General features: G+C 35.9%; 1 protein-coding gene across 2 annotated transcripts in view; it reads right to left on the bottom strand.

The window, feature by feature from the left end:
• EXOC6 (exocyst complex component 6) overlaps window positions 1-13,593 on the bottom strand; it is a 216,824-nt gene that overhangs the window by 127,190 nt on the left and 76,041 nt on the right. For both annotated transcript variants that reach the window (XM_046027815.1, XM_046027816.1), the window contains exons 9-11: window positions 5,494-5,577; window positions 366-412; window positions 118-238 (exon numbers count right to left, since the gene is read on the bottom strand). In XM_046027815.1, coding sequence (XP_045883771.1) covers window positions 118-238; window positions 366-412; window positions 5,494-5,577 — 252 coding nt within the window. The remainder of the gene's footprint in view (window positions 1-117; window positions 239-365; window positions 413-5,493; window positions 5,578-13,593) is intronic.

The following is a 13,593-nucleotide window of genomic DNA, read 5'->3' as shown; positions in this document are numbered from 1 at the left end:
GAGCTGTTACCAAAAATGCAGAATGTTGGAGGTATGGTTTTCTTCTGACATTATACATTTCAGAAGTTCTTAAAGTAAATGAATTAAAAATTTAGTAACATAATTTGTCTGACTTACTGAATGAGCTCTAAGGACAGCAATTATCTTTGAGAGGGCCATGTTCCAAAGTTCATCAGTGTATGCCCTGGTTACTAATCCTTGGGTCACATGTAAAATGTGATCTTCCACCACAAAGAACCTAAAAACAGTAATTACCAACATAACATGTGTTAAAAAAAAAAAAAAAATTAAAGCCCAAATAGAAAACGAGTTTTGACATTTAACATAATATAAAAATAATAGTTATTTCCATATTAGATACATACCCTACAATTTGAGTGAAATATCTTCTATAGCCATCAACTGTTTCATGCTTCAAATGAAAAATAAAAATCAATTTAAACCAATAAATACTGGTAACATAAAAGTAAGTTCCAAGTCACTACAACATTTATTAACAAATATTTAGAGTCTACTATACATTGCACACAGTTTTTAAAGCACCAGAGATACACTAGTAAAAGCCAAAAAGTTCTTACCCTCATGGAACTTACATTCAAAAGGAGACAGACAACAAACAAGTTAAGAAGTAAATATGATTTCAGAACCTTCTTCTCAGCAAGCTAGTTTAAGCCATCATAATTTCTCACTTGTGCTGTTACATCATTCTCCTACCCAATCTCCCCAGCTTTCGGGCTTGCTCCCTACAGTCTATTCTCCAGACAGTTGTCAGAATGATACTTTTCAAAGAGTAATCAGATCATCGTATCTTCTGCTAAAAACCTTCGAATGACTTTATATCTGATTCATAATAAAAGTCAAACTCCTTAAAAATGATCCATAATTGCCTGATAATAATTTTAACAAAAGGCATATAGGAAAATATTTGATTATTTGAATTTCATTCTTAGAAGTCTGTTACATGAAATATTTCATTATTTTAATTAAGTTCAAATGTTATGTTTTGTATATTTCGTAAGTATGATCAAAATGTTCAAACATCTGGGGTGCCTGGGTGGCTCAATGTGTTAAGGCCTCTGCCTTCAGCCCAGGTCAAGAACCCGGGGTCCTGGGATCGAGCCTAACATCCAGTGCTCTGCTCGGCAGGGAGCCTGCTTCCTCCTCTCTCTGCCTGCCTCTCTGCCTACTTGTGATCTCTGTCTGTCAAATAAATAAATAAAATCTTTAAAAAAATTTTTTTTTCAAACATCTGGGGTTTTTTCAGGCTGTAGGAAAACAAGTGCTTTTACCTTTTAGCTTTAAAATACTATGATCAGGGGCGCCTGGGTGGCTCAGTGGTTTAGGCCGCTGCCTTCGGCTCGGGTCATGATCTCAGGGTCCTGGGATCGAGTCCCGCATCGGGCTCTCTGCTCAGCAGGGAGCCTGCTTCCCTCTCACTCTCTCTGACTACCTCTCTGCCTACTTGTGATCTCTCTCTGTCAGATAGATAAGTAAAATCTTTAAAAAAAAAATAAATAAATAAAATAAAATAAAATACTATGATCAACTTTACCATGTGACTTAAAGTTTAACAGCTGTTCATTTTAAAAAATTTAATACCTTGGGGCGCCTGGGTGGCTCAGTGGGTTAAAGCCTCTGCCTTCGGCTAAGGTCATGATCCCAGATCCTGGGATTGAGCCCTGCTCCCCCACCCCATATCGGGCTCTCTGCTCAGCGGGGAGCCTGCTTCCCCCCGACCCCCACCTGCCTCTCTGCCTACTTGTGATCTCTCTCTGTCAAATAAAGAAATACAAATCTTTAAAAAATAAAATAAAATACTATGATCAGAGAGAAAGGAATTTACATGACACCAGACGTGTGACATTTCCTAACACTTGTTTTATAATATGCATACAGTCACATTTTATAATGTCCCATGTGTGCTTGAAAAGAAGATGTTTCTACAGTTGATGAGAACAGGCTTCTACATGTTCCATTAGATCAAGTCTATTATTAAGCATGTTGTTTATTCTTATTGATATTCTACCTATTTGGTTTATTACATACTGAGACATGCTTAAAAATCCACTATGGATTTTCTACTTATCCTTTCAGTTGTGCCAATCTGACTTTATACATTTTTGAGTCAATGTTATCAAGTGCTTATTGGTTTCAATTATCATTTTTTATCAACTCTAAGACATGAATTTTTTTATCATTCTAAATCTTTTTATATTATATGAAAGTATATACTCTGCTTCTACTCTTTTACTGGTTACTCCAGAAATTATATTATGCATACTTAAGTAATCAAACTCTAAAATCAATCAATATTTTTACTCTTCTGGACAATTCAGAAAATTGTAGCATAGTTTCATTTCATTAACTCCCACCTCATGTTTATGCTTTTGTTGTGTATTTTAATTCTATCTGAAAGTCCATAATATTTTATTAACATTATTTTCTACAGTTGACATAGATTTGCCCACATATTTATACTTTATTTGCAATTCATTCCTTTTAGTATCTCATATCTTCCATTTGGCATCACTTTCCTTTTTCCTGAAGTAGGTTCTTTAGAACATCCTTAGTAAGGGTGCCTCAGTGGCCAACTCTCCTCTTCTTTGTCTGAAAATGTCTATCTCTGCCTTTGTTTCACTGGATATAGAATCCTAGGTTAAAAGTTATTTCCCTTTGGCATTTAAAATATTCCATTGTTTTCATTTCTTGTGGGTAAAAACCTAGGAGCAAGACTGCTGGATTGTGTGATAAGTGTATGCTTAACATTATAACAAACTGCCAAACAATTTTCCAAATTGGCAGCATAATTTTTATACCACGAGAAGTGTATGAGAGTTCCAGTTGCTCCACATCTCACCAGTACTTGCTATTATCAATCTTTAATTTTAGTCATTCTAGTAGGCATGTAGTGGTATCTCATTGTGGCTTTAATTTGCATTTCTCTGATGAAAAATGATATTGAACATCTTTTCATGTGCTTATTTTTCATCTATGTATCTAGTAAAATGCCTACTTGGATCTTTTATCCATTAGTTAGTCTTTAACTATTTAGTTAACAAATTCTTTATATATTCTGAATACAAGCCCTTTGTTAGACATGAGTTTTGCAAATATTTTCTCCCCATTTGTATCTTGTTTTTTCACTCTCTTGACAATGCCTTCTGAAGAGTAGTTTTTCATTTCAGTGTTCAATCTGAATTTCTTTCTCTTACAGTTCATGCTTTATATATCTCACCTAAGAAAATACTGCCTAACCCAAGGTCAAAAAAACCTTTGTTTTTTCTAAAAGTTTCATAATTTTAGCTCTTGCATTTAGGTCCATGATCCATTTCTTGAATTTCTGAGGTAAAAGTCAACACTCTTTTTTTGCATGTGGATAATTTAATTATCTTATAGTCAAAAGACATACTTTGTATTATTTCAAGTCTTTTATATTTGTTGAGATTTATTTTATAGCTCAGAATATGATCTATCTTGGTAAACCTTCTATGTGCGTTTGAAAGGCCTGTATATTCTACTATTTGGGGTGAAATATTCAATAAATGTCAATTAGCTCAAGTTATCAGATACTATTTTTCAGGCCTTCTATTTTCTATCTTTGTGTTCTGCAATTTCACTATAAGGTCTTCCAGAGTGTTTTTCTTTTTATTTAACCTATCTGGGATTCCTTGGGCTTGACTGTCTAAGTTTCTATTTCCTATCCATATTGGAAAATTCTCTGCCATTATACCCTCAAATATTCCTCTGTCCCACTTATTCTATATTCTCTTTCTATAACTCCAATTATATATGTTGGACTTTCTCTCTATATCCCCTCTGTTTCTCTTCTGTGTTTTTATCCTCTTGTCTCTCTGTGAGGCTTTCTAAATGATTTCTTCAGATCAACTAAGAGAACTCACCAATTGCTAAACCTACTCATAAAATTTTTAATTTTGATTAATATATCTTTAATTTTAGGGATTCTACTTCATTTTTCTTCCTTTGGTCATTCCTTACAGTTTCCTGTTCCCTATTTATACCAGCAAGCTTGTCTTTTATTTCTTTAAATATAATAAATAGAGTAATATTAAATGGCTAATAATTCTAATACTGAAAGCCTCTTGGGATTTATTTCTGTCGCCATATTTTTAATGATTCACACTTGTTTGATAATTACTTTTTACTGTGACTTGTTAATCTTCCTTGAAACTATGACATGAAAGTTCAGAGATGCATTTTCTTCTATTAGGCAACATCAGCATGGAATAAGTTCAAACTGAATTTTCAACTTGAGTTTTTTTTAACTATCCAATAGAATGAATTTGCATTGCAAACGCATGTAAGAAACGGCTTGTTATGTATTCTCAGAGATCTTTTTCCCCTTGTTCCTTCAGCACCAACATTTAAGATAGGCAATTTCCCTATAACTAAAGAACAGTTTTTGCTAGATTTTTTTTTTATACTATTGTGTCCATTTATCTACTTATTTTAAGTAATCTATATATCCAACCAAGGGCTCAAACTCATGACTCCAAGATCAAGAGTTGCATGCTCTCCTGGCTGAGTCATTCAGGTGCCCTGAGGTGTTTTTGATCTCTAGATAATCCTAATAATGAGGCTCTAATTCTTTAGAGTCTCTACTTTCTAAGGGAGACAACCTCTTTCTTAAGGGAGACAGCTACCTTGGGTGGCTCTAGGCTTTAGGCCTCTGTATTCCTCAAAATTCACGCTTTCCAGTTCAGCAGATGCCCCTAAGATAAAAGCCACAATAAGTGCCTTATTAAACTTATCTGGATTTCTTTTTCTTTTTCCTTTTTTTTTTTTTTTTAAGATTTTATTTATTTATTTGACAGAGAGAGAGAGCACAAGCAGAGTGAGTGGAATGAGGTGTCCCAAACCTATCTGGATTTCTACCTTCATTTAGGTTTTCCTGCTTTGTTTTATAGTTGGATATACTGAAGTATAAGTTACATACAATAAAACTCACTTTTTCATGCACTGTTTCTACAAGTTTTCACCAACACATCTTGTCAGATAATTATCACCATAACCAACATGTAGAGCAACTCCATATTCACTTAATTTTTGTCCTGGCTATATGTTTCTACCAAATCCTTGGTGCACTTAAAAATAATTTTAAAACTTTAAAAATGTTTTATCCAGCATCTTTGTTTTTTCACTGGAACAATTAATCAAAGTAATAGTCTACCACATTGTCAGAAATGAATTATCACTCCCTGATACTTTATATATCTACTTGTTTATCTATTTATTCACTGCCTATTTGTTTACTATCTATCTTAACTAACAGAATGCAAGCTCCTGAGAGAAGGAACTTACCTGTTTTGTTCACTGCTGCACCCTTAGCACTTAACCAATTACTGAAAATGGTAGGTATTCAATTAAGTATTCGTTGTTGAATGAATAGTGAGAGATACCCGCTCTCAAGAAATTAAAGCAGGGTAAGAGGCAAAAACTGACAATACAACCAATTCAAAAATTTCACACACTTACCATATTTGACTGTGGTTGCAATACGAGTCTTGCTTGTTTCTTTCTTTGTTTTCGGTAATAATTTTCAAATGTTTCTTCATCACCCTAAAGTAACATCAGCAGAGTAATGAAACACACACACACTACAGAACAGATAACTTCTTTTTTTTTTAATTAATTCACTTATTTGAGAGAGAGAGAGAGCACGAGTTGGGGGAGGAAAAGGGGGAGTGGGAGAGAGAGAATCTCCAGCAGACTCCCCACTGAGTGGGAAGCATGATGCATGACCCTGAGTCATGACCTGAGACAAAATCAAGAGTCAGACACTTTAAGCCACCCAGGCACCCAAACAAATAGCTTCTTTACCTCTAGGAGTCATTTTAAATTTTCTAACAAATGGAATACAAACACTGAAATGGTTCTTGCGTACTTCAATGGAAACTGCATCATTTATATAATATCCTTCCACGTTACCAGATTCTAGTTCTTTTCATTGTCTTTGACGTATTTTGTATCTATGTTTAGGCTATTGATAAATACATAAATAGTATTTTGTCTGTTAATGACTTTAATTGATTTCCTCCCCTCTCTAAAAAAATAGTTTTGCCTCCATTTGCAATTCCTCTCAACATTCCTTTACTCCATATAATTTTTCCTGTTATTGGACTTTTCCTGTGAACTGATTATAACATCTCCTTGGTTTTCTCATATGGAAGTAATAAAGAAATTCTTCAACAGTGCAAACAAAACAAAAACACTGAAATGGGGGTGCCTGGGTGGCTCAGTGGGTTAAAGCCTCTGCCTTCAGCTCAGGTCATGATCCCAGACTCCTGGGATTGAGCCCTGCATCAGGCTCTCTGCTCAGCAGGGAGCCTGCTTCCTCCTCTCTCTCTCCCTGCCTCTCTGCCTACTTGCGATCTCTGTCTGTCAAATAAATAAATAAATAATCTTAAAAAAAAAACAAAACACTGAAATTTCATACTGAATGTTAAGAGTAAGTTTTTGGCTTTATAGTTCAAAAACAGTAACCTTGTTATTATGACAATTATGAACACTAACTGTAAATTCAAGCAATTTTATAGTTACCCAACTTATCACTAAGGTTTACTAGATTTCTGACTGACCAACTCAAAATACAGCTGTCAGTGAGATAACTAAATGAAGAAATTAGCTGTCACGCCTAAACTTCTGAACATGTTGTATAAGACCCTACATGATCTGGAAACTTCTATCTCCTTCTATCTCCTGCTTCATCTCAGTATATTCAACATATCATTTTCTTTTTATTTCCAGGCTTTCGTACAAGATTTTCTTGAAATATGCTTCCCAGTTCTCTTTTTCTGTGTATGACTTTTATTCATCCTCCAGAACTCACTATAGATGTTACTTCTTTTAGAAGCCTTCCTCAACTGCCTGAGGCTTGTTATCATCTGTGTTATCCCATAGCAACCTGCATATCCATATCATTGCACTTATCACACTGTGCTGCAACTTCTTAATTAGTAGTCTATCATACTGCTGTCTAACAGCACTTTCTGTGATAATGAACATTTTCTGTATCTGCATTATCTTATATAGTAGCCGCTAGAAAGAGTGGCTAATAGTAAGTATTGAGACCCTGAATTTTAATTTTCTTTAATTTTAGTTAATTTACATTTAGATAGTTGCAGGGGCTCCTGGGTGGCTCAGTTGGTTAAGCATCTGCCTTCGGCTCAGGTCGTGATCCCAGGGTCCTTGGATGGTGCTCTTCATCAGACTCCCTGCTCCATAGAAAGCTGGCTTCTCCCTCTGACCCCTCTCTGTCTCTCACAAATGAATAAAAAATCTTTTTTTTAAAAAGATTTTATTTATTTATTTGACAGAGAGAGATCACAAGTAGGCAGAGCAGCAAGCAGAGAGAGGGGGAACAGGCTGCCTGCTGAGCAGAGAGCCCAATTCGGGGCTCAATCTCAGGACCCTGAGATCATGACCTGAGCTGAAGGCAAAGGCTTAACCCTCTGAGCCACCCAGGCACCCCATAAAAAATCTTTTAAAAAAAATTTTTAAAGTTGCATACAGGTAGTAGTTACCATATTGGATGACAGAGATCTATCTTTATCACTCTAAGTATGTTAGAACATGGTCCAACTAGTTCACTACTATATCCTTATCACTTAGCACAATGTTTGGCACATGGAAGGTAATCAATTATTATTTCTTGAATGAATGAATGACTAAACAAGTAAATGAATGACTCCACAACCATTTCTTCTGTCTTCCTCTCTGCTTAAAAGGGGAATCCATCCAGAATGAGAAGAAAAGGCTGGGAACCCATTCACCTACTCAAGGCTCCAAAAAAGAATCTAAGAAGGAAAAGTCAAAACTCTTATTTTCACTGAAAAAAATTTTTTTCTGATAACTTTCTTTAATATTTAAGTAGTTATCAACAAAATGACTTTTCTTAGTGCCATAAAAAATAAACTTATAATGCAGAAAATAAGTTTAGGTAATCCTCAGGGCAATTCTTCCAGTATTTTTGTACTCAAACAATTAAAAGAATTTTTTAAAAAAAGGTCTCTAGACATGTTACACAGTTTTATTTTGATAACTAAATTTTTTTCACAATGAGTTTAAATTAATGTAAAGGATATAATTTCAAGTATTATAAATAAAACTATTATATCCTCATTTAAAATATCCAATGGTTACCCACATTTAAAAAACATATGAATACACTCTCTTTCACATTTAGAAAGTTTATCGTTTCCTTTTTTTTGTTTTTTTTAAAGTAGGCTCCATACCAAGTGTGGAGCCTGATGTGAGGTTTGAACTTACAAGCCTGAGATCAAGAGTTGGACACTTAACCAATTAAGCCACCTAGGTATCACTCCTTTTTCTTTTTCTTTCTTTTTTAATTTTTAAAGATTTACTCATTTGAGAGAGACTGAGAGAGAATAAGCAGGGGGAGAGGGAGAAGCAGACTCCCTGCTGAGTGGGGAAGCCCAATGTGGGGATCAACTCCAGAACCATGGGATCATGACCTGAGCCAAAGGCAGACATTTAACCAACTGAGCCACCCAGGCATTCTTTTTTTCTTTTTTAACTTATACTCCAGACTACTACTCTTACAGATTTTTGGGTTTTTTTTTTCAAATTTAGTATGTTATTTCTAATACTATATTTATGTGTTTTTTTGGTTTTTTTTTGTTGTTGTTGTTGTTTTAAAGATTTATTTATTTGACAGAGAGAGATCACGAGTAAGCAGAGAGGCAGGCAGAGAGAGAGGAGGAAGCAGGCTCCCCGCTGAGCAGAGAGCCCCATGTGGGGCTCGATCCCAAGACCCTGGGATCATGACCCGAGCTGAAGGCAGAGGCTTTAACCCACTGAGCCACCCAGATGCCCCTAACACTATATTTTCTAATGTAATACATTTTTGTTTTTATTTTATCTCTAAGGATAATTTAGACATTATGGTAGTTTTTTCCTTCTAGGTTGAATTATCATTAAATTAGTACATAACTGATCAATACAATCTAAATATTAATATTATAGATAATTAATATAACCAAAAGTAAATTTTTATTGGAAATGAATATCTTAATATGATGAATGGGATTTTGGGGGGAGAACTAACAACATACTTTTAATTTTTCTTTATTTACTTATTTATTTTTTAAGACTATTTATTTAAGAAAGAGATAGAAAGGGTACAAGCAGGAGGAGGGGCAGAGGAAGAGGGACAAGCAGACTCCCCACTGTTTAGAGAGCCCAACTAGGCGTTTTATCCCAGGACCCCAAGTTCATGATTTGAGCCAGTCAGACACTGAACTGAATGAGCCACCCAGGCATCTCAACAACACACTTTTTAGTTAAAGATTCTGAGCTGCAGATTTAGTGTGCATAATTTACCAATAAATGCCCACCCTAAAACCTAATTAGTAAAGCCAGTCCTCACAATCAAACTATTAAGTCAATTGTATTTACTATCCCTCAGAAAAAGTCTAAGTTCATGTTTCAATTCAAATAAATATATTAATATGCATTATAGAATATTATATTATGAAAACAACTGAGAAATAAATCATAAAATTATGAAAGTCATCAAGATTAAGATTATTTATATCCAATGTGATTTTTTTTAAATATTTTATTTATTTGACAGAGAGAAATCACAACTAGGCAGAGAGGCAGGCAGAGAGAGAGGAGGAAGCAGGCTCCCCGTGGAGCAGAGAGCCCGATGTGGGGCCCGATCCCAGGACCCTGAGATCATGACCTGAGCGGAAGGCAGAGGCTTTAACCCACTAAGCCACCCAGGTGCCCCACCAATGTGATTGTTTTATCCATTCATGTACCTTAAAAACAAGATAACAAATCACTTCTCCTTACTTAAGTGCTGTTTCTCATTACTTAACTTACAACAACACAGTGTAATATGCAGACAGAATTCTAAGTTATTTACAAAAAAAGGAGTATGATAAAAACAATAAAATATACCTTTAGTAAATGTGTGGACATATATAAAACTTCAGCGTTAAATTTTGGAAATAATAAAACCAAGAATAAAAGTCAGGAATAACACATGAATTTTGTTAGAGATGGTAATCATGCTGGAACTAATCAGTCTGGCAGACAGTTTTAATTTTATTTTAATATGAAGTCAAAAATATCACACATGTAACTGGACTTCCACTTATGACAAAATTTGGCAAAACAGCTTTTAACAGTTTTTCAGAATCACAACTTATATGAAAGAATGGTTTAGTCAATGTAACTTCAAAATTTTGGCAGCCCCAGAAAATACTCCGGTTATGTTTAAAAGATTCTGCTTCACTAAATCATATTATTTCGGATGTATAAATTTTTTTTTAACAGAAAATAACACATCATAAGGATGAGTATTAAGATTAGCCAAAAGCACTGTTTATATTTAAACAAATAGGACACAGTTTTGCATTCAAATTTTCCTATGTTTTCATTTCTGTACTCTCATAATACTCCCTCTTAAAAGCACTATGTTCACTGTCAACAGGTGGGGAACAAAAGAGATCAGGACCTTAAATGAAAACTGCCACTGCTTCCACCTATGTCATTACGACCTACCCTGTATCAGAACTAAGAATATTCTACCAACAGGACGAAATATAGTGTTTCTAACATGGTTTACCCTTTCCTGCACAAGAAAAGGAAAAAACCCTTATGTGTACATTCCTAATGTGGACATTGTTAATGTGTATATTAATTAATAATTAAAGGAGACTTCTCCTTTATTTGGCATCTTGGAAGTTTTTACCACATCAAGACAATGCACAATGGTAGTAGCAATAAAGAATAAGTATTTCTTGGGGCGCCTGGGTGGCTCAGTGGGTTAAGCTACTGCCTTCGGCTCAGGTCATGATCTCGGGGTCCTGGGATCGAGTCCCGCATCGGGCTCTCTGCTCGGCAGGGAGCCTGCTTCCTCCTCTCTCTCTGCCTGCCTCTCTGCCTACTTGTGATTTCTCTCTGTCAAATAAATAAAATATTAAAAAAAAAAAGAATAAGTATTTCTTTTATGAAGTTAAGCGTAGTAGCCTCCAAGATGTCCCCCAAGATAACCTGTATTGTCCCATCCCACATTCTACCAGGTTGATTTATGTGACCAGTAGGATGTAGCAGAAGTAAAGGTAGGGCACCTGAGTGGCTTATTCAGTTAAGTGCCTGACTTGGTTTCAGCTCAGGTGACAATCTGAGTTGTGAGATCAAGCCCTGCATTGGTCTCTGTGCTCACAGGGGAGTCTGCTTCTCTCCCTCTGCCCCTCTCCCCATTCATTCTCTCTCTAATAAAATAAACAAATAGGGGCACCTGGGTGGCTCAGTGGGTTAAGCCTCTGCCTTTGGCTCAGGTCATGATCTCAGGGTCCTGGGATCAAGCCCCACATCGGGCTCAGCAGGGAGCCTGCTTCCCCGACCCCCACCTCTCTCTGCCTGCCTCTCTGCCTAATTGTGATCTCTCTCTCTCTGTCAAATAAATAAATAAAATCTTTAAAAAAAGAAAAGAAACAAATAAAATCTTTTAAAAAAAAAAAGAAGTAAAGGTATGACACTTCTGATATGAGATTATAAAGGACACTATGGCTTCCGTATCAGCATCCCTGAGATCACTCATTCTAGGGAAGCCAGCTGCCATGTCAGGAGGTTTGTCACTCAGCTTTGTAGACAGCCCATGTGGCAAGGAACTGAGGTCTTCTGCCAACAGTCGTAACAGAAGAAAATCCCCTAGGCCCTGTCAAGCTTCAGATGACGACAGCCCTCACTGACCTCTTGATTGGAAACTCATAAGAGACCCTGAGCCAGAACCACCCAGCTAAGTCATTTCCAGATAGCTGATCTTGTGAAATAATAAATGTGCTGCAATAGACAACTAATATAATATCTTAGGTAGCTTTTTAAAAAACAGATACCAAGTGATACAATAAGGAAGTGCTCAAAAGGGAGGCTGTTCAAGAAGGAGGAAAGCAAGAGAGGGAATGAGAGGAAGCCAATCAAGGGTGCCAGATTCAGGTAAAAGAAGTCTCTAAGAAAACAGGCTTCAGCCTAATCCCACAGTAAAACTCTAAAGGATAAGTTATTCTGCAGAGGGATTTCTTTTTTTTTTAGGGGAGAAATATGTTCTTTTATTGATGCAAGTACGTCCAGTCACAACAACTGACATCCTATGTCATGGTACAACTTTGTACTCAGAGTTCATCTCAAAATACCAAATATCGGGGCGCCTGGGTGGCTCAGTGGGTTAAGCCGCTGACTTCGGCTCAGGTCATGATCTTGGGGTCCTGGGATCGAGTCCCGCATCGGGCTCTCTGCTCAGCAGGGAGCCTGCTTCCCTCTCTCTCTCTCTCTCTGCCTGCCTCTCTATCTACTTGTGATCTCTCTCTGTCAAATAAATAAATAAAATCTTAAAAAAAAATACCAAATATCATATAGAGTATGCATCAAACCGGGAAAATAAAGGAGCAAATACAGGCACAGTGTCAGGTAAATCCTAGAACTGATGACCCAGTGAAGTGCCTGGTTACTACTAAAAAGTAGCTTAAATGAAATTACAAATGAAAGTAACTATAATAACAAGGAGGAATTAGCTTTACTAAATTTTGGCCATTTTACTTTTATGAATTTTTGGTCATATATACCAACCAGAAGTTTTCATGCTAATGAAAGTTTATTTACATTTATAGAATAGTAAAACCTCACTTACACAGTAAAAAGGAAAAAAAGTCCTGCCTGAATTAGTCAAAACTGACATCTTTTAAAATACAGCTTTCTTAAATTGATAGATTCTGTGTATTATAAAGATACAAAAATACACAGAGATCTAAAAGTTACTGAAAATTATAATTCAATAGTTAGTTACAATAACATACAAATTCTGAGAGTAATCATTTATTTTGAGTATTTGACTATATGAATCATAAGTTATTTCTGAAAAATCACAAAGCAGACTAGTTAAAATTAAAACTATTGGTTCTCTACCATTGACTTTCAATTTTATCTTCATCATTTAATTGTGTTTTGTTTCTTTAATTTTAAATCATGAACAATGAAATGTAATTTAATATGCAATGTACCATTCTTAGGGAAGCCACACTGAAACCTCACATGGTATCTAATGGTTCAACGCTTTGTTATGTATGTGCTGCCGAAGCAAGCACAGTTCAACACTTTTTTTGTACAGGTAAAAAGATATACTCTTTTCCAGAGGGCTTAGTGCCTGTTGGTATAAGCTACCAGGATAAAGATACATAAAATAGTTTTATTAAAAATTGAGTGTGGTGTTAAAGACCCAATTACTAATCCAGCAAGTCTTTATGAAATATCAGATGCAATGAAAAGCACTAGGGAAAGAACAATACATGACACTCATGGTCACTATCTTTTTTTTTTTTTAAGATTTTATTTATTTATTTGACACAGAGAGAGAGATCACAAGTAGGCAGAGAGACAGGCAGAGAGAGAGGAGGAAGCAGGCTCCCCGCTGAGCAGAGAGCCTGATGCGGGGCTCGATCCCAGGACCCTGAGACCATGACCCGAGCCGAAGGCAGAGGCTTAACCCTCTGAGCCACCCAGGCGCCCCTCACGGTCACCATCTTTATGGATCATATAGACAGAAGA

The sequence above is a fragment of the Meles meles genome, chromosome 13 (assembly GCF_922984935.1).
Source record: "Meles meles chromosome 13, mMelMel3.1 paternal haplotype, whole genome shotgun sequence".
In the NCBI taxonomy this organism is placed as follows: Eukaryota; Metazoa; Chordata; class Mammalia; order Carnivora; family Mustelidae; genus Meles; species Meles meles.
This window is presented reverse-complemented; position numbering and strand designations above follow the sequence as displayed.